Genomic DNA, 21,777 nt, shown 5'->3' with positions numbered 1-21,777 from the left:
GGAGCGCGCGATCGCGGGCGGGAGGCAGGCGGCGAGGGGCCGCCCACCGAGCGCGGCGAGGCCCGGGGTCCCGGGACGCACGACCCACGCGCTCCTCTCCCCGCGCCCAAGCGCACGTGCGCGGCCCGCGGGGCGTCCGGCCCGGCCGGCCCCGGGCGCGGGGGCTCCCGCGAAGATGACCCCTGGCTGGGTGCTGCTCTGCCTGCTTCCGGCGGTGCGGGCCGCGGACGAGCGGAGCCCCGGGGCGGCCCTAACTGGCCCCAATGCCTCACACTTCTTCTGGAACAACTACACCTTCTCAGACTGGCAGAACTTCGTGGGCCGGAGGCGCTATGGGGCCGAGTCCCAGAACCCCACGGTGAAAGCCCTGCTTATCGTGGCTTACTCTTTCATCATCATCTTCTCGCTCTTTGGCAATGTTCTGGTCTGTCATGTCATCTTCAAGAACCAGCGGATGCACTCGGCCACCAGCCTCTTCATCGTCAACTTGGCCGTCGCCGACATCATGATCACGCTCCTCAACACCCCCTTCACTTTGGTGAGGCCGAGGGCTGGGCTCTGTCTCCCTGGGTCTCCTCCCTCTCGCCGCCCGATTTCTCCCTTTTCCCGTCTGTTCCCTTCTCTGCCTGTCTTCCTGCTTCATGTTTCTTAGTCTCTCTCTGATCGACTCATCTCTCATCGCTCTGCCCTGCTGTTTGTCTCTTAGTGTGTCTGTTTCTGACGCTGTCATTTCGTGTTTGCCTTTCTGCCTGCCTGTCTCTCCAGCGTCGTCTCTTTCCTCTGTCTCCGGTTCTCTGTGTCTTCATCTATTATTTTCCTGTCTGTGACTCTCTCTGCCTCTGTTTGTCTGTCTCTCTCTCTCTCCTCATACTTATCCTTGACACTTCTTGTCCATCTCTCTAGTTTTGTCTGTCTGTGCTCTGTCTCTCTCACATCACCTTCTAAGCCAGGGCTTCTGCAGCCTCATGACACTGGGGTCAATGATTCGAGTGTCTGCAGCCAGCTGTGAGTCAACGACCATTTCCTGTGTAATGTCACTGACCGAGAGTCTGCATGATGATGGAGCAGTAAATCAAAGCCCTTTGAAATGCCAGCATAGATTGTTAGGTCACCCCACCCCCATTAAGTATAGCCCATTAAATGCCCCATGCCATGGGATGCTGCTTGAAGCCAGCTAAAATATGAAACAGTTGCTAGTAGTTAATGGAACCTTGGGTGCTTTTTCCTAGACCACTTAGTTAAATTGCATTTCCCTTCAGTGGTTTGCCAGTGAGGTTGTGTATGAAGTCTGTGTGGTGGAGGACATGCCGATAAGGTGGGCTTGGGCCCCAGGGCAGGGGCGGCCTGGGGGCACTTGCGCACGGGTAGGGGGCCCCGCCCCGCCTCTCTTCCCCAACTTCCACTGAGCTCCGACTGCTGATGCTAGTGGTGTCACTTCTTTTCTTCCGTGTCTTGGGACTGTGGTGCCTGTGGATGATTGAAACTGGAAGAGCTGTGACCAAGCAGTCATCATGACAGGAACACCTTCTATTTCTGCAGCTTGAGTTATGCTTTTTTCCAATTTATGAACAACCTTATTGATACTTGAGTTATTACCAAACCCTATCTATTCATATATCTTTCTCTCTCTTACACACACCACACACACTCAACCAGAAATAACAGATGAGCAAAAAGAAGGTGAATTCCCACAAGCCTATACACGTGTGTGAACATCCTTTCAAACCTTACATTTAAAAACTGTGTCCTCTCTTTTGTCTTTGCTTATGAGAGCATCACTCCCATTTGGCAGATGAGAAAACTGTGGCACAGAAGTTCAGTCCCTTGTCCAGGTCACTTGGCTGGTAACTGGCAGAGCCAGCATGAGAATTTGGTCCTCTGACTCAGGTACAGCCGGAGGTCTGTCCATGAAGCCACTTAACTGGGGGTAGGGGATGGAACCTCTTGGACCACTGCTCTCAACCACGGACTTTCCCTGCTCTTCTTTCTGCCTACATTTACTGGATTCCTCAGGATGCTGTGGGCAGTAGCCAGGGGCAAAGAGACTTCCAGATACCTCCCCCCCATAACATACACACACACACATCCACTCCCCACCAACTGCCTTAAAGCACAGGAAGTGCATCTCTGGCTCCTCTTGGCTCCCCCTTAGCTTCTGACTTGACCATCTGCAGTCCTCGGGGGTGGGCTAGGCCACCCAGGATAGAAGCCCCGGGGCACAGCCCTCTGCTGCTGCCCAGAGCAAGGTGCCTGGCTGGATCTGCACACAGGGCGGGTGGGGGGAGGGGGAGACCAGAATGCAGTTTGGAGCCGAGAGCCCCCTACTTGGAGGATCTCCTGCAAAAGAGGGGGTGGCAAGGCTCTAAGGACCCAGCCCCTGCTCCAGGTTGACCCAAACCAGCTTGGCCTTCAACCTGACCTGTGCAACCACTCCAGTCCAATTTTCTATCAGAGAGGCTGAGGAGCTGGCAACCAGGGTGAGTGAAAGGGTTGAGGGGAGAGTCTTCTACACCTCAGCTGGGCTCCTCAATGGGTAAGAAGTTCTGTTCTTGGGCTAGTTGATATCAATATCCCTCCTCCCTGGTCTCTCTTCCTGTCCACTTTACATACTATGTCAGCATGAAAACCAGTGCTGGTCGATGAGATAAAAGCAAACAATTACTCACAATTACTGTGGCAGAGGCGGGCACAGAGTGTGGTGGAGCCAGGAGTCAGTCCTTTATTTTGATCTGCCAGAGTCCCATGGTCGGGTCAAAGGAGACTTTTCAAAGAACGCAACATTTCAAAGGGGCTAGGATGAGTAGGAATTTCTCAGGCTGAGACGAATGTTCAGTACAGGCAGGGACTGGAGAGGACAAAGGCAGGGGTGTCCAGGTTCGTGGTGTGTTGAGCGCTCACTGCAGCTGCAAAATCAGGGCAGCAAGCACTATGGAGGAGCTGTGGGGCAGGAAGCAGCAGAGGCGGCCAGGAAAAGGTGGGCTGGCTGTGAGCAGCCTGGATGCTCGGAGGGTATCTGGCTCCGTCTTGAAGGCCGTCAATGATTCTAAGCAGGAAGGTGACAGTAATCTGACCTTTGGTTAAGAAAGCACTGTCAGCAGTGTGAAGGCTGAATTACAGGGGGGCAGACTGGAGGACTAGAAAGCTGACTGGAGGCTGTGATAGTCCAGGTGAGAGATGAGGGGGCTCCAAGCAGGCCATGGCCTGGGGGCTGAAGAAGAGGGAGTGGATTGGGAAACCCTTCAAGCAGCACTGCTTGGCTTTGGTTCTGCATTGACTGTGGGAGGTGAGAAGTAGGGGTACCTAAGCGTTTCCTGCTGGGTGGTGTCACTGGGCTGCTCACATCCCCATGGAGCTCCTACCTGCCTATCCACAGAGAATAGTGACCATGGTTTGTATACCAGGTTCATGATCAGGTGAGACTTGCCCCCCGTGTTTCTCATGCACATACTCTCATCAAATCATTCCAGCCTTATTCCCCAAACAGCTCCTGAGATTCCTGACTTTGTGCCATGCTCTTTGTTCTTACCTGCACACGGGCAAATCCTACCTATTCTGTAAAGTGTTAGTTGCTCAGACGTGTCCGACTCTTTGGGAACCTATGAGCTATAGCCCTCCAGGCTCCTCTGTCCATGGAATTCTCCAGGCAAGAATACTGGAGTGGGTTGCCATTCCCTTCTCCAGGGGATCAAACCTAGGTCTCCTGCACAGCAGGTAGATTCTCTACCATCTGAGCCACCAGGGAAGCCCATTCTGTAAAGCTCATCTCAATTGTCTTGTATCTTATAATAATGGCAGCTAGTAGTTAAGTACTTGCTATGTACCAGGCACTGTTTTATCTGATTTAATCATGTTGTCTGGTTTACAGGTACTTGATTTTTATAGTAATCATGTGAACAAGGGTTAGCCCAGGAAAGTGAGGCTCACTGGGCCTAAGTGCCTTGCCCAAGGTGACAGCTCTCAGTAGCAAATACTTTGCTGTAAGTCACTGCTCGACATTCTTCCTGTCGAGCTGATTTGCTCTATTTTTTTGTGTCACCTCTCTCTCTCTCAGCCTCAGCCCACTCCCACCTGCCCTGGTGGCCCTTTGTCTGGGCCTTCTGTGGGGCAGGGGTCCCAACCCCTGGGTCACAGACCAGTACCTAACGGGCCCTGGGCCCCACAGCAGTTGATGAGTGGTGGGCAAGTGAGTGAAGCTCTGTGTTTACCTGTACCCTTCAATTGTTACCTCCTGAGCACCTCCTCCTGTCCATCAATGCAGCATTAGATTCCCCTTGGAGCACGCGTCCTACTGCACTTGAATCATCCCCAAACCCTCACCGCCCCCCCCCCATGAATTATCTTCCATGAAACTGGCCCCTGCCAAAACAGTTGGGGATCCCTACCATAGGGCATTGAATATTTTCTATCTTGCATCTGAGATACCCGAGACCTCCTCTTCCCAAGTTGGGAGCTCCTTGATCAGAATCAATGCCTGATCCTTTTTGGCTGTGGAACATCACTCAGGAGCTCAGGCGCTGAGTGAGCAAAGAGCTGTGGAAGATGTGGGTTGAGGCCTCTGCTTGCTCCCTGAGCCCCACACACCCTGAGAGCTGGTCTCCCCTCTCCACCCAGACCCCGGCCTCTGCTCCCACCTCTGCAGATCCCTGGATCTCCTTCCCAGATGATGTATCTTGAGGCCTGCTTAGTCAACATTCCAGGGCCCAACCCACACGCTATATTGTGACTCTGTAGACATGTCTCCTCTGTGAGTTTGAACTCATAGGAACCAAAAATGAATTTGGTTATTATCATAAAAATACCTCCTATTTCTAATCATATCTTTCTAGCAATCTGCCAGATATTGTATTCCATGCACTATAGTCTTTCTCTGAAAATTAAAAAAAAAAAAGCTAATCCTTACAATAAGATACATTAGAAATAAGACTTATTAGAAAAGACCCTGATGCTGGGAAAGATTGAGGGCAGGAAGAGAAGGGGACGACACAGGATGAGGTTGGATGGCATCACAACTCTATGGACATGAGTTTGATCAGGCTCCAGGAGACAGTGAAGGCAGAGAAGCCTGGCTTGCTGCAGTTCATGGGGTCACAAAGAGTCGGACGTGACTGAGCAACAGAAAAACCAAAGAGATTTTTGAGCCCTTTTTCTTTTTTTGCAAATGAGGAAACTGAGGTTCAGACAGATTATCTACCTTGCCCAAAGTCACACAGCTAGAAAACATTAGAGGCGGGAAATCTGACTCCAGAACCCATGTCCTTCCCACTCTGTCCTGGCACCTAGCAGGGCCTGGCCCCAGTAGCAGGATCAGAGTCTGCTGAATTGGGTGATGGAGAATGAGCTGTGCTGGAGAAAAGCATGTGAGACCCACAGTCCAGCAGTGCAGAGTGGAGCGAGGCAGAGAGAGGCCTCCTGTGGTTCGCTGCCGGGAGACACAGGGAGGGGGTCGGGCCAGAACCGTCTGCCTCCTGACGCCTGTGGGTTTGTCTGCAGGTCCGCTTTGTGAACAGCACGTGGGTGTTTGGGAAAGGCATGTGCCATGTCAGCCGCTTCGCGCAGTACTGCTCCCTGCACGTCTCCGCCCTCACGCTGACCGCCATCGCTGTGGACCGCCACCAGGTGAGCCCCCCACCCCCACCCCCCACCCGCCCCTGCCCTACCACCCCGGCGTTGCTTACCAGGGCGCTCAGGACAGTGCTTCAGCCCATTTATTTTTAAAGACTGTTTCTGATGTAGACTGTCTTTAAAGTCTTTATTGAATCTTACAATATCGCTTCTGTTTTTTGTTTTGGCTTTTTGGCCGCGAGGCATGTGGGACCTTAGCTTTGTGACCAGGGATTGAACCCGCACTCCCTGCATTGGAAGGCGAAGTCTTAACCACTGGACCGCCAGCGAAGTTCCCTAGACCATTTTTCAAAGAGCCTATTTGTCTTCTTACTGACCAATATGAGCACTAAATTAGGCATATTAAGTCCTTTGTGCTAGGGGCTGCAAAACGCTACTCTCCATTTGTTATTCCAGTGAAGACTCCGTGCTGGCATTCTGTGCATCAGAAATGACTGAGCTTGTTTTCAGGGGTAGGAAGGCAAATCTGGAAAATGACAGATGAAAAGAGAGTGGCAGATAATTGCAGGTCAGAGGCAAGGCTGCTGGCTGGGAAATGAGGTGAATATTCCTGGGCCTGGTTGTAGAGGAGATACACCTGGGGTTGCAGACAGGGAGGCGTGCAGGTGCAGGAGTCCAGCGGGGTGTTGAGGCCCTGCTCATTGTCCTGCCCCATCAGGCGCATATGGGTGGGTATGGTGAAGGGAGCCAAAAGGATCTGACAGCGCCGGTCATGGAGGAGGGTGTTTCCACACAGATGCCTGGCTGATGCTGATTCAGTGAACCTTGGTTATACACTTGGGTCTGTGCAGAGTCACTGATCGCAGGTTCAGGGAAGGGCATCATCGCTTGCACAGGACCATATGCCTGGTGACTGATGAAGGGAGGAACAGCCTTGAGGCTTGAGGCTGGCTGCAGGCTCATGCTCAGATTTCTAGAAGATGATTAGTCTGCTCTGAAAAGACACAAGGGCACCTTCAGGCCAGTATCATAAGGACAATCAGGACAAAAAGAGAGAAATGTAATTCTAAGGAGCTCCAAGAGTTACAACTACAGCCAAGGGATAGGAAGCTTCTAAGATACAGACTCATCAGGGAGAATCCTCAATGGCTCAGCAGGTAAAGAATCTGTGTGCAATATAGGAGACCCAGGAGACTTGGGTTCCATTGCTGATTTTGGAAGATCCCCTGGAGGAAGGCATGACAACTCACTCCAGTATTCTTGCCTAAAATCCCATGGACAGAGGAGCCTGGTGGGCTATAGTCCATAGTCACAAAGATTTGGACATGACTAAAGCAGCTTAGCACCCATGCACACTGTCCCTTTGGCATTTATGTTAAGATGTTTTAGTGCAAAGTATCAAAATATTGTATACAAATATTTCCTACCTTTTCTTAACCTTCTCCCCTAATTCAACAAGGACTCTGGATCACCTTACCTTTACTTAGGCTATACCTACCTCACTTAACACAGCTAACTGAGGGTCCACCCTTGGACCAAAGGAGGGTCTGAGGAACAAGGGGGAGGTCTTGCATACACTGGCCACACTACTGTGATATATACCCACACATGGAATCCTGTCTCAGAGGCTACAGGTTCTTGGAGCATCCAGGGTCTCTGACCCAGGCTTCCACTCCCTTTATTGACCTGAGCCATGAAGGAGTGTGAGAGGCAAGGATGGCCGAGTCCAGAATGGAGATGTGCTGGGCAGCTTCTGAAGCCTAGTCCATTCCTCCAATAAACCTTAAGAGACCAGGAGAAGACTGTGGAAGAACACGGTAGAAGGTCCAGTGTGTCCTGGGAGGGCATCCTGAGGTGGTGGCAGCTCTTTATGACCTCTCCTCCTGACCCTACTCACCCCAAACATCTTTTTCAGGAAATAGACTCTAACCTAGCCACCTGGGTGTCCATCAACAGACAGATGGATAAAGAAGATGTGGTGTATATATATACTGGCTCCTCAGCCTAAAAAAGAAGAAATTTTGCCATTTGCAGCATCATGGATGGATATGGAGGGTATTATGCTAAGTGAAGTAAGCCAGATGGAGAAAGACAAACACTGCATGATATTACTTATATTGGACTCTAAAATAATACAGCAAACTAGTGAATATAACAAAAAAGAAGCAGACCCCCAGACATAGAGAACAAACTAGTGGTTACCAGTGGGAAGAGGGAAGGAGGAAGAGGCAATGTCTGGGTAGAGGATTAAGAGGTACACACTACAGGTATAAAATAAGCTACAAGGATATATTGTACAACACAGGGAATATGACCCATATTTTACAATAACTATAAGCAGAGTATAACCTTTAAAACTGTGAATCACTATATTGTATACTTACAATTTATATAATATTATACATCAATCATATATCAATTTAATAAAAAGAAATAATGATTCTAACCTTAAAATGAGGCTGCTGTGAAATTCCAAAGTCTTTATTTAAACCTTTTAGGAGAATTGATTGGCATATAGTAGCTATTGGTTCTAAGATGCTTTTCAGCCCAAAGCTTCTAGCACTGGTTTTATTTGGGGCTTGGGAAAGCTGGGCCCCACTGCAGTTTTATTGGATTGACCAGATAGTTCGTTTGGTTAGTGAGTATGTTTTTCAACACAGTTCTTGGTGAAAATGAAAAATATGTCTTTTATTAGTACTTAAAGCCAAATGAATTTTTTGGCCAGCCCAGTAGAAACGACTTTCAGAAACAGCAGTGACCCCCAAATAAAGGTTGATGCAGCTTCCCACAGTAAGTGGTGAGGGCCTCACCCTGTGTGTGTCACCTTCCGACCCCTCTGAGCCCTTTGTAACCTAAAGGATCTGGGCAGATGGGATGATATCCTGAGGTGGAGGCTGACCGTGGCTGCCCCTCTGCCCGCCCCACTGTGGGTGTCATGGGGACGACCTCTCCCTTCACTCCTCTCTGACTTTCTCTCTGCACCTGGCTTCAGCCAGGCATGACCGACATGCAAGAGCCATTTGAACTGCCTGGAGTTTCAGTCCAGATGGCATCCTCTTTCTACCCCCAGAGCTGGGCGGTGGGGTGGTGTAACCCAGGGGCTCTACAATGAATTAAGGGGTATTTGATTTTGTAAGTAGGACCTACCTGACTTGTTGTGACAAGTGAATCGCATCATCTGGATTTCTCATTTGCTTCAAGCTGTCTTCTGCCAGTGATGCCCAGTTTTGTGTGTTTTCCAGGTCATCATGCATCCATTAAAACCTCGGATCTCAATCACAAAAGGTGTCATCTACATCTCAGTCATCTGGACCATGGCAACGTTCTTTTCACTCCCACACGCTATCTGCCAGAAATTATTTACCTTCAAGTACAGGTGAGATGGACTAGTAGGGAGGAGCCTGGGGGCCTGGAGGACCTTGACAGATGGAAACTTGTGCCTCCTCTGAATCTCAGAGTTACTAGCACCAAGTTACTGTGCCAAGCTGTCTCTCTGCTTCCTTCCCATCCTGTTGCTTCCAGGCCTGTGCCTATCCTCTGCATTTTTTTGTTTTGCTTTTTTTCCTCATCCTTTCTTCTAAACACTTTACAGCTCTTCCTTGTTATTCTCTGTCCCTTTGTTTGCAAGGTCAAGGCAATAGCAATCAGCTTCTGCCACTGGGGACATATACTCACCCAGACTGAAATTCAGAATCACCTATTCCCTGTTTAAAATGATGAGGTTTAAGTTCTCTTGCACCACCTATAAACAAACCTGTATATGTCTAAGTGTCTCAGGCAGGATGCTGTCCTCACACACACCTCTCATTTATCGTATGCTTTGTCTTGTGCTCTTCTAGAAAGGAAAGCACTCAGTGTCTTGAAATTTAACTACTCGTGCGTGCTGCTAGCTCGTTAAAGGTGACCTCCCCTGTTAGACTGTGAGGTTGAGGGGAACTGGCTCCATATCTGATTTTGTCATCTTGCTGTCCCTAGCATCTAAATGACTGTCTCCACATCACAAGCTCTCAGTACATATTTGCTGAATGAATGAATGAACGAAGAGTGATCTCTATCAGTTCATAGTTGTTTTAGCTGAAGTTCTGTAGAAACAGATCCTGAGATAAAGGAAGATGCATGTGCCCATGATTTTTAAGAAAGTGCTCCCAGAAGACTTCCCTGGTGGTCCAGTGATTAAGAATTCTCCTTCCAACGCAGGGGACGTGGATTCAATCCCTGGTTGGAGAACAAGATCCCATGTACTGAGGAGCAACTAAGCCCATACTGCAACTTCTGAGCCTGCGCTCCACAACTAGACAGCCTGCATGCTTCAGCTAAGACCTACCTGACACAGCTGAATAAATAAATGAAAGTACTGGACTTCCCTGGTGGTACAGTGGATAAGAATCCACCCACCAGTGCAGGGGTCACAAGTTCGACCCCATGTCTGGGAAGATTCCACATGCCGTAGAGCAACTAAGCCTGTGTGCCACAACTGCTAAAGCCTGTGTGCCCAGAGCCCAGGCTCCGCAACAAGAAAGGCCCCCACCATGACAAACCTGCACATTGTAGTAAGAGCAGTACCTGCTCGCTGCATCTAGAGAAAGCCCATGTGCAGCAACAAAGACACAGTGCAGCAACAACAGAATAATTAATTTAAAAAATACCAATAGATTTATACATACTTAGAAAAAAAAAATCACCCTTAAAAAAATAAATAAGTAAAGTGCTCCCAGGGGTGGAGAAGCTGGACAGCAAATGGGGAGAGACCGAGGGAGGGCGTGGCCTGCAGGGGGCGCTCCGGGGCAGACTGTAGCTGCGTCTGCCCCATTGGAGGCGACGGAGCTGCGCTCTCATATCCTAGGAACTCCTGGTCACTTCTAGCTCTTAGTGAATCTGGGGAAAGTGTCTTCAGTGGCCTTCGGGTGGTCCTAGGCTCCTGGAAGTCTTGGGTACCAGCTGTGTCTTGTGGGGTGGGCAGGATCTGGGACCCAGTGCCTCAGACCAGCGAGGGGTGCCCTGCTGATGGGTCTTCCCGTGTGCTGCCTCACCTGAAACAAACATTTACGTACACTCCTGTGGCATAGGCGGGCTCCAGAGAACACGCTCTGAAGGCCAACTTGAACTAATTTATGAAGGATCCGTGCCTGAATTCTAGGATACCGAATGAATCACGTACCCGTACCCACCTCCTCCTGAACACTCAGCTTCCCCATCTGTCTTCACATGTGGAAGGCTGTTTCTTTTTTCTAACAAAAGCAAAGAGAGTTTTCTTTGTTTCACTAGTGATAGCCACCTGTATGTACTGATATTACAAGATCAACAAGCTACATGATATGATAAGAAAGTAGCAATTTCGAGTTGCCGCTTAGAGATTTTACAGGGTAAAAACCCTGCTGGCATCAAAAGTCTGGACATTCAAATAAAGACCTGAGCTTAGGTTTCCTCCACAAGTTCCTGCCTTGCTTCTTTCAGAGCATCTTTTAAAATGTTTGTTCAGAGTTGAGCCTGTGAAAAATTAGTGACCTCCACCCCAACCAGCTTGTAAGTAACAGGTGCTTGCTGCCCTGCTCTCTCTCCTGCCCATTGGAGACCTAGGAGTAAGGATGGCACTTCTCCCAGCTCACAGCAACCCCAGCTGGGATGTAAGTAATAGTCTTGTGATTTCCTTTGTGTGAGTGTATTAAAACTGCACCTTCAGTCAAAATGGCCCTGGGATTTTCGCTTCTCCAAAATTGGAAGGAAGTCCTGAGAGAGCTCCCTGCTGCCTCCTTCAGCAGATCATAATGTGCATGTTCTTCATCCACCAACTTCAGGTTTTCCAACACACATAGATGTCCTTAAAGAATTTGAAGAGGACTGGGTACATTCCATAGAAAATAAGTATTTTTGTCTGAGTGGCTGAAGGTGTATGAGTTCCAGCATTGCCACTCACGTTCTCAAAACTCATCATTTCTTCCCCCCATTCCTTGGATCCCCTCTGAAATGAGAGTAGGTTTTGCAACAGAAATTCCGAGATTTCCCGAATCCATTGTGCTCCCAGGATGAATTAATCTAAGACTAGGAACACCAGTGCGTTTATTCATTGAACAAATATTTATTGGGCCTCTATTCTGGGCTAGGAACAATACAAAGTAAACAGAGTAATCTAGGTGTGTTTCTCTTTCTTAAAAATTGAAGTATAGTTGATTTGCAGTGTTAGTTTCAAGTGTATAGCAAACTTTTTCTCTTATAGGTTATTATAAAATGTTGAGAATAGTTCTCTACACTATACAGTAGGTCATTGTTATCTATTTTACATATTATAGTTTTTATATGTTAATCGCATCAGTAAAATATTAACAATTTATAAGTTCATATTTATCGGTCCTGAATATTCATTGGAAGGACTGATGCTGAAGCTGAAACTCCAATACTTTGGCTACCTGATGTGAAGAACTGACTTGTTTGAAAAGACCATGATGCTGGGAAAGATAGAAGGTGGGAGGAGAAGGGGATGACAGAGGATGAGATGGTTGGATGGCATCACTGATTCAATGGACATGAGTTTGAGTAGACTCCAGGAGTTGGTGATGGACAGGGAGGCCTGGCATGCTGCAGTCCACAGGGTTGCAAAGAGTTGGACACAACTGAGCAACTGAACTGAACTGAACTGAATGTTAATCTCAAACTCCAAATTTACCCCTCCCCGCTGACCTTTCCCCTTTGGTAACCATGTTTGTCTTCTATGTCTATGGGTCTGTTTCTGTTTTGTATATAAGTTCATTTGTGTCATTTTTAACATTAAAACATTTTTTTTTGTATCATTTTTTTAGATTCCACATATAACCAATATCATATGATATTTGTCTTTCTCTGTCTGGCTTGCTTCATTTAGCATGATAACCTCTAGGTCCATTTGGGCTGCAAATGACATTATTTCATTTTTTATGGCTGAGTAGTATTCCACTGTATATGTGTACCATATCTTCATAATCCACTCATTTGTCATTGGACATTTAGGTGTTATTCTTACCTTTATAGAACTCCCAGCCTAGTGGGAATGCTGGAAATATAGTCAGATAATCAGGCTGCTCATTGTCTATGCTTTAACAGATGGATGTCCCAGGAAGCCAGGGGAGAGAGAGGCCAGTGTTCCTGGGATGGGGCTTTTCCACAGTAATTGCACGTTCTCCTCCTCTCTCCCCTGTCCCCAGTGAGGACATCATCCGCTCCCTGTGCCTGCCAGACTTCCCCGAGCCAGCCGACCTCTTCTGGAAGTACCTGGACTTGGCCACTTTCATCCTGCTTTACATTCTGCCCCTTCTCATCATCTCCGTGGCCTACGCCCGTGTGGCCAAGAAGTTGTGGCTGTGCAACACCATTGGCGATGTGACCACGAAGCAGTACCTGGCCCTGCGGCGCAAGAAGAAGAAGACCATCAAGATGCTGATGCTGGTGGTGGTTCTCTTTGCCCTCTGCTGGTTTCCCCTCAACTGCTACGTCCTCCTGCTGTCCAGCAAGGTCATCCGCACCAACAATGCCCTCTACTTCGCCTTCCACTGGTTCGCCATGAGCAGTACCTGCTACAACCCCTTCATCTACTGCTGGCTCAACGAGAACTTCAGGGTTGAGCTGAAGGCGCTGCTGCGCATGTGCCAGAGGTCGCCCAAGCCTCAGGAGGGGCAGCCGCCCTCCCCTGTGCCCTCCCTCAGGGTGGCCTGGGCGGAGAAGAGCAGTGGCCGCAGGGCTCCTCCAGCCAGCAGCCTCCTGCCGTCCTCCCAGGTACAGTCTGGGAGGACAGACCTAGCGTCTGTGGAGCCCACTGTGACCATGACTTAGAGGAGGAGGCAGGGAAGGGGTGGGGGTGAGGGTCTCTGTCTGCCGAGGAGGATGGCAGAGCGCCTGAGAACAGAGCCTGGAAAAGAGTGTCCTGACACATGATGAATTTCGCATGCCAGAAACAAGTTCCTGCAGAAGCCCAAGGTCACTTGAGTTCCTATACAGCTCTGTTCAGCCTCTTTGCTCCATTAGAGAAAACAAAAAGGTAACTTCTAGCTCAGCATATACTGGTGAATTTCTGTCTGAGACATGCTGGTTCCCAGAGCCAGAGGATCCTCAACAGCTTCTGCTCACATGGGGGTTGAGTTAGGGGGTTGAGACATGCTGGTGTCCTGAGCCGGAGGACCCGGGACAGCTTCTGCTCACATGGGGGTTGAGTTAGGCAACTGCTCCCAGCAGTCAGGTAGCCACCTTACAACACTCCCCACCACTGATCACTCGTGATGGACCCTGGAGTCAGACTTGGGGTGTGCACAACCCAGGGGAACAGCACTGCTTGAGACAGGACCGTTGGCCAGTGAGAGGTTCGCCAACCAGAGCCGGTGTGGAGATTTGAATGCCTTGCTTTCTGAAGTCGCTGGAGCAAGATGAATCCCAGGTCTATGGAGGCCCAACACATGACAAGAAAGGGCTGACTGGCTTCTTTACTTTAGTAAACAGGAATTACTGAGTTTCCTTAAAACAAAGAAAAACTCTCCTTGAAAGTTTGAAAAACATTCAGAAAAGCACAAAAAGGAAATTAAAAACTACCCCTTTCTCCCACTAACTTGTGATAAGTTCTGTCAAAATGCTATGGGTTTCTTGGCAACTTTTTTTCTGTATGTGTGTGTCTGTGATTTTCGTTTCACGTTGAATTATAGTTTTCCATTTAGAAATAAGAAATATGAGCATAGCCAAGAACTCCTGAACCCCTCTCCCAGGATTAATATCTACTGGAAGAGTGAGATAAGATGGGAGAAGAGCCCAAGGAGAAAACTGTCCCAGAGCAGACAGACTGCCTTCATCCTGCAACCAGTGGTGGGAAGAGCCTGGTTAAAGGACCTGTCTTGGGAGGGTGGCCATTACGATAAACTAGAAACAAAACTCATCCAAGAGATACAATTCTTCCTCTCCTGCAATCTCACAGAACAAGATTCGATGAAATACTGCTTTGCTTTTGCAGGAGATGAGTGAGCAGGCTTTCCAACATGCTCGCAGCTGTCTAGACATGCTGTTTCTCCTCTGTGTTGTCTGAATAGTAAGGCTTTTTCACACCAGTTTCCACAAGACAGCTCACATTCAACCTTACTCTGGTGGCTCACATGTTACTTATCAAAACCTATGGCATGATGATGGTCCTTAATAACTCAGCTTGCCAGAGAAACCTCATTCCAGAGATGATGAGTGTTTTCATCACCTGCTGTCTGGTCCTGAGTGAGTCACAGTGTCACTCAGGAGAGAGATGCCCCAGGCAGAGGAGAGCTTCATTCACCAGCCCTAAGCAAGTGCTGCTCTCACGCTCGTTCGAGGTTTCTTTCTAGCAACCAGAGAGATTCTGAAAGCAAACAATAGCCATGGAGCTGAGTGGAAAACTGAGGCTCAGGGAGAAGGGGTTTGTGTGAGGTTCACTTAGATCTCTTGGCTGTTAACTGGACTTTGTCATATCATCTGCTTCCTTAAAATGAATCATGGGGGTTCATTATTACTATTCTCTCTGTTTTGGGGGTGTTTGAAAATTTCAAGCTGTTAAGTTTAAAAAATCATCTTCTGAACAGTGGGTAAAAAAGTGACTTTCATGGGACGTGCATGCTACGTTGCTTCAGTTGTGTCCGATTCTTTGCGATCCTGTGGACTGTAGCCCGCCAGGCTCCTCTGTCCATGGGATTTTCCAGGCAAGAATACTAGAGTGGGTTGCCATTCCCTTCTCCAAGGGATCTTCCTGACCCAGGGATCAAACCTGGGTCTCCTGCACTACAGATAAGTTCTTTACTGTCTGAGCCACCAGGGAAGCCCATAGGTTCCACCTTCATGGGAGAGGGGAGGCTTTTAGGCCCATAGGGATACCAGGAGGGTTTTTTCCAGCCCAAATGGCTCCCATGCCTGAGCCTATTGTCCTTTAATGCTGTCATGGCACCCTTTGAACCAGAAAGAGAGCAAGTGGCAGAGCTATGGAAAGTTTGTCCTGCTCTGAAATCAGATGAAAAGTTTCCCTTCGCTTCTTCCTCTCTGAGGGCCTGTAGAAATGCTGCCAAGTCACAGGGAAGGTCTTTCTCTGGTGGAAGTCCCGCCCCACTAAGGTCTGGGTCTGCTGTCAGCTCTCCGTCTCCCATCTCCCTCTACTTCATCGACCTTCCCTGTGTGTCTCAGAGCAAAAAGTGCTTTGTATTTATGAAAGTGACATGTGTCACCCTGGAACCTCTGCACTGTGCTGTCGTGAAGACTTGATTGTAACTTGTTCCAGTGTCAATAAAATACATAGTGGCTGTGTGGCCTGTGCTTCCTGGACTGGTGATTCCAGTTGGTGACCTTCAAATAGGGATTCACATGGCTTAGATGAAGAGCATGTGGAGAGCTTCAGCCCTCACCTCTGCATCTTACAGCTGAGCAAACACAAACAAACTGAGCATGTCAAGAACTAGTTGAAAGCCTCTGGGTAGCGCTTTTTCCATTGTGCTGGCTGACAAGTCCCCTCTTTTGTGATTGTGAGTCTGTGTTGAGTGAGTTAACCTGGGGTTCCATCTGCTCCTTGGTGATCCCAGAGATGAGGCTGCCACTCCCACACGCAGGGTGCAGGGTGCGTTTCTAGTCACAGGATTTCTGCCCACCCTGGACGAGGCTCCCCCTGTCCGACCAAGTAAACTGGATAGGAGCCTCTATAAGCAGCTCTTTGCAGGAAGCCCCTCTCAGCATGCAGCCTCATTTTCTTGTCACTTTAGCATAAAGCTGTATTGTAACTAACTTTTAGACAAGGTACCCCCGTGCTGTACTCACCCCTGGCCCAAGCACAACTTTCAAAATTTTAATCACACAATACCTTGCCTCGCTTGTCGGTTCTTTCTGTAAATCAAAGGAGTAGAAATGAAGAAGTAATATTACAGATGACCAGACCTTTTCCCTGGCTTCCCCTCCAGTAATCTTGTGAACAAGACTGACACCTAGAGGAAGATCGTGAGAAGCTGACAAGCCTGCACACAGTGGGGCGCGGTGACCGCTCTGACCCACCATCTCAGGATTAACTGAGACGACTTTCCTCTTTCCCTTGGAAACTTCCCTGGCTGAGCAACATCTTCGGAGCTGGTTTTTTGGAGACACTGAATCCACCATCTCCCCAGATTCCTGCCACTCTAATTAAAGTCACCTTTCCTTTCTACCAGCGTTCAGTCTCTCTCCCTTTCTCATGTTGATTTTTGAGCAGTGAGCAGACAGACCTGATTTGGTAGCACTTCCACTGCATACATAATTACCCTGATGCCATCTAGAGCCCAGGAAATCAGTGTTAAATAATGACCCAGAAGGGAATTGATTGTACCTGGGGAAAATTTGAAAGAAAATGAAAGGCAACGGAGAAGAGAGGAGAATTAGGACCTGCTGACAGCTCCTGCGTGAGACACCTTGCTGAACGTTTCTAAGCCCGTGGATTGATTTTCCCTCAGTATTTCTCCAAGGTGGGCGTTATTATTTCTACACTGCAGGTGAGGAAACTAAAGCTCACTAAAGATCCTACAGCCTAATCTTGAGGTTAGGTTCTGAGAAGCCATGTAGGAAAAGAACCTGACTTTTAATTTCATGTTCTATGAATTTCCTTGATCATAGGGCACTTTGGGGAGTAAAACTTGTTTATCCCAAAACCAGGGCTTGAGTTACATGCTTTAGGAAATGATTGATTACCATTTGGTGGGTCGCAGGGCCCTTTGTAGCCCCGTGGTTAGTGAACTCATGCTTGTAGAGCAGGGCGAGTATCATGCTGCTTTGTGCCCCCCCCCCCCCGCCCCCCCGCCCCAGTTAGAAGCATCTTCCCAACCAGCTGTGAGCCATGGCTGAGTGGCCCGGCCCTGCTTACTGACCGTGGCGGGTGGACAGGGGTAGCAGCCGTCTCACAGCCAGCCTGGGTCTCAGGGTCCGCAGGCAGCAAAGGCAGAGCCTGGCTGGACCCTCGCTGCTCCAGGGGGGCTGGGAGGTTCCCCCAGGTCCCTAGGGTAATGGGAGCCGTGCCAGAGGGTCTGGGCTGGGGCTGTCCGGGAAGAGGGGCTCTTGTGACATCCGCTGGGTAAAGGTGCTTGTCCTAGAGCGTTGCCCACAGATGGTAGAAGATGCTCCTAGTGCTGTGGGGTCAGGACGTCAGCACCTTGTTTTGGCCTCTGAGTACCCTCCCCACCCCCTCACCCTATCGCCTCACCCGTGCCCTCCTCTCTCATGTCGAGGTGTATACACTTAGTAAAGGAACAAATACAGTACATGCAATGCTGGAGGCTTTCCGGGGAACGAATAACCAGTGGTATTTAGTGTGAGAAAGCCCTGGGATTCTGGTTTTAGAGCCTCTTGCTGAGACTAAGCCATTTGCTGCTTCACGCCGACAAAGTACTTGACGTTAACAGCTCCTCCTCATCTCCTGTTTTCAGCCTAGCAGGGACTCTGTACTCAGACTGGTCATGAATTTAAATTGCTCAGCTTCCATATGAGGCAAAGGAATCCTGAACACAGGGTTCAGGATATGGTTATCTCAGGTGGAGGAGGGGTAGGCATTGGCAGGCGGAGTGATGGGGACCACGTGGCTGTAAATAATTGTCAAGATTCTAACTTCAGTCTGGGGCAGTGGGTTTGTGGGTGCTTATTACTTGATTAAAATTCACCAATCAAATAACTAACCAAGTAGTTAAAAGCAGGTCACAGCTAGACCAGCATTAAGAGAGTGCCATAAATCCAAGGTTACGATTCATCCAATTCTGTGCCTCTGCAGTCTATACACAAACAATAAGCCAGTAGAAACGGAATCCGGATGTCCACGCCTTCACCTTTCTTCCCTGCATCCTACCAAGCAAATTGCATCTATATTTGTAGCATTAGAACATGCAAATTGAGTTCACTGCTGAGACAAGTAGGACAGGACAAATACATTTATTTTTTAAAAAGCAACCTTGTATTTTCAGATTGAAAACTTGCCTCCTCGTTTCTTTGCTTTTGTTTTCTAATCCGTCACTCTTGCTAATTCTGTCCCAATTGTTCAAAACAGTTAAAGTGTCATTGTGAAGTGGCCACTCAGTGCCCCTCACCTCGCCTGCTGTGCTGCTTCTCCCAGGCTAGCTGATTGTATGTTTACCTAACTCTAGTCAGCAGAGCGGGGCTTTGGTAAAGAATCCTCCTGCCAATGCAGGAGGCAAGAGTTTGATCCCTGAGTAGAGAAGATCCCCTGAGAAGAGAATGGCAACCCACTCCAGTATTCCTACCTGGAGAATCCCATGGACAGAGGAGCCTGACAGGCTACAGTCCATGGGGTTGCAAAAGAGTTGAACACAACTTAGTGACTAAACAACAGCAATTAAAGCCAGCAGATAACCTGCTTTCCCAGCACTCACCTTCTCCTCTCCTTAGTGGGTAGATATTCCAACTTCCTAGATCTGTTTCTTCTTCATTTTCCATTTACTCCTTTACTTTGGAAGCTACATATTCCAGCTGCTGTTCAAGAAAAGAAAAATTTCTTTTGAGACCTTGTATGTCCTGAGCCAACAGGGAAGCCCTGTATGTCCTGAGATATGTTTAATTCACATATAATTCGAATTGTGTCTGACTGAATATAGCATCATAGATCAAAAATCACTGTCTCTCAGAATTTCAAAGGTATTTTATTAGTTTTCTGTTGCTGCCATACAAATTATGATTGCCTTAGTGGGTTAAGGGCTTTGCTGATGGCTCAGTTGGTAAAGAATCTGACTGCAATTCAGGAGACCTGGGTTCAATCCCTGGGTTGGGAAGATCCCCTGGAGAAGGGAAAGGCTACCCACTCTAGTATTCTGGCCTAGAGAATTCCATGGACTGTGCAGTCTGTGGGGTCGCAAAGAGTCGGACAGGACTGAGTGACTTTCACTTTCACTTTAGTGGGTTAAACAGCACAAATGTATGCTCTTACACTTCTGTGGGCAGGTCAGAAGTCAGATACAGGTCTCAGGAGGGCAAAAGTAAGGCTCAGGCAGGGCTCCATTCTCTTGTGTAGGCTCCAGGTCTGATTGTTTCCTTGCCTCTTCCGGCTCCCAAGGCCTCCCACACTCCGTGGCTCATGGCCCCTTTCCTGCAGCTTCAAGGGTGGCTGCGTGGCACCTCTCTGATCTTCTCTAGTCTCGCTTCCCCATCTCTCCTGCTTCTCTCCTCCACTTTCAGGACCTTAGTGATTACACTGTGTCCACCTGAGTAGCCCTGGGTAATTTCCCCTCTTAGTCAGCTGACAGCAGTCCTGATTCCAACTGCAGCCTTTATTCTGCTTTGCCTGATACGTTCACAGGTACTGGGGATGAGGACATTGACATCCTTGGGAGGCCATTATTCTGCCGACCAGCACTGCTCATCTGCCTTCTAGCACTTCTGCTGAGAAATTGGAGGCTTTTCTGACTCCCAGTCCTATGCATGCAACCCAAGATTACCTACCTTAGGTAGAGGCCAAACAGGGGTCAAAGACTAATAAGAATCACTGCTTCTGCTCCATTAAGTATTTAATATAGGCACCAACCTGTGCGACTCCCCCAGGCAGGTGATACTGCTTTGAGATTAGATTTTCACCAGGAGGATGAGCTTCAGGGGCATCCACCAACACTGCTGTACTTGTCTTCCTGTGTTGGTTCTGCTGGTTGCTGAGTGTTCTGACTGTATACTTAAGTACTCAGGACTTAGCCACAGAATAACCTCATGAACACAGTATAAGTGGGACATAAGCGACAATTCCATTTATCACTTGACTTCCACAAGTCCCCCTCCCATCTATGAATCACAATGTCTTTTTTCATCTCTAAGAATAGATGGCCCAAAGGCCAGAGTCCAATTATCTCCAAATGTGTACAATGGCCATTGCACAAGCCCCTTTGGAAAAAGGCCAGACTATTGATTAATGAGCTGATCCTGCTGACTGTAATAGTAACCATGCTTTCTGTGCCACTAGGAGTGAGTTACTATGTGGCTTCTGCCACCCCAGAATCCAATCCCAAGAACCTCATGGAATCAGGACACCTATTTCTAGGTAGCATCCTGACATTCATTTTTGATGCTTGGAAGAAATCCACTTTGGTGGTTTTACATATCCCTGCGTTTCCATCACTGGTGTGTTTCTCTATGTCAAGGAGAGGTCTGGGCCCTCTCAGAGGACGTATTTAGGGTTGAATGCATGGGTCACACCTCCTAAATTCACTTCAGTATTACCATCTCTCAAAGTCTTTGTATTACTCTTTTTTTTTTTTATTTTTTTTTTAATTTATTTATTTATTTTTAATTTTTACTTTACAATTCTGTATTGGTTTTGGCATAGTTCTAACTTTTACTATATAATATGTCAAGTTCTTTTTGGCATAGACCACTGTTGAGACCATGGGCTTCCCTGGTGGTAAAGAATCCACATGCCAAGCAGGAGATGCAGGTTCCATCTCTGGGGCAGGAAGATCCTTTGGAAAAGGAAATAGCAACCCATTCCAGTATTTTTGCCAGGGAAATCCCATGGGTAGTGGAGCTTGGTGGGCTACAGTCTGCAGGGTTGCAAAAGAGGCAGACATGACTTAGCAACTAAGCCACCATCACTACTGAGCCCAGAGACAATAGAAACCCAGCAAACAAAACCATTCTCAGGACTACAAACAGCTAAAAATTATCTTAAAAAGTAAGAACAGTTTTGGAGCTCTTGTACTTCCTGATTTTAAAACTTATTACAAAGTTATAGAAAAAAAAACAAAAACTGTGATACTGGCATAAAGATAGTCATACAGATCAATGGAATAGAATATTTCCTCACATATTCTATTCTAATGGAATGGAATATTTCCTCACATATATGGTCAAGAAATTTTCAACCAGGCTGCCAAGACCAAAGAGGAAAAGGAGTCTTTTCAGCAAATGGTGTTAGGAAAACTGGATATCCATATGCAGAAGAAAGAATTTGAACCTGTGCAAGATGGATCAATTATCTAAAGAGCTAAATCTCTTAGAAGAAAACATAGGGGAAAAAAAGACTTCACAGCTTTGGATTTGGCAATGATTTCTTGGACTTGGCACCAAAAGTACAGGTGACAAAGTTAAGAAATTGAAAATTAAAAGTTTTAATCAAAATTAAAAGTTTCTATTCATCAGATGAAGTAGCAGAGTAAAAAGACAACCATTAGAATGGAAATATACTTGCAAATTATATATCTGAGAAGACATTAATATCCAGAATATACAAAGAACTTCTACAACTCAACAACAATA

General features: G+C 47.8%; 1 protein-coding gene across 1 annotated transcript; it reads left to right on the top strand.

Annotated features, from left to right (window-relative positions):
- Positions 1-175: 175 nt before the first annotated feature.
- Positions 176-15,831, top strand: GPR83 (G protein-coupled receptor 83). The gene is made up of 4 exons (XM_040257810.1): positions 176-538; positions 5,491-5,616; positions 8,805-8,938; positions 12,738-15,831. The coding sequence occupies exons 1-4, from the start codon at positions 176-178 to the stop codon at positions 13,360-13,362; spliced, it is 1,248 nt and encodes a 415-aa protein (XP_040113744.1). The 3' UTR covers positions 13,363-15,831.
- Positions 15,832-21,777: the final 5,946 nt, after the last annotated feature.

Source organism: Oryx dammah, unplaced genomic scaffold, assembly GCF_014754425.2.
Source record: "Oryx dammah isolate SB20612 unplaced genomic scaffold, SCBI_Odam_1.1 HiC_scaffold_17, whole genome shotgun sequence".
Classification (NCBI taxonomy): domain Eukaryota; kingdom Metazoa; phylum Chordata; class Mammalia; order Artiodactyla; family Bovidae; genus Oryx; species Oryx dammah.
The sequence above is the reverse complement of the archived record's forward strand: the minus strand, read 5'-3'. Positions and strand labels throughout refer to the sequence as shown.

Bases quoted from the DNA above. Each gene is read 5' to 3' on its own strand.
- GPR83 (XM_040257810.1), top strand. From the start codon at position 176: ATGACCCCTGGCTGGGTGCTGCTCTGCCTGCTTCCGGCGGTGCGGGCC. The intron at 539-5,490 runs GTGAGGCCGAGG...GTTTGTCTGCAG, and splicing joins TCAACACCCCCTTCACTTTG to GTCCGCTTTGTGAACAGCAC. The intron at 8,939-12,737 runs GTGAGATGGACT...CCCTGTCCCCAG, and splicing joins TTATTTACCTTCAAGTACAG to TGAGGACATCATCCGCTCCC.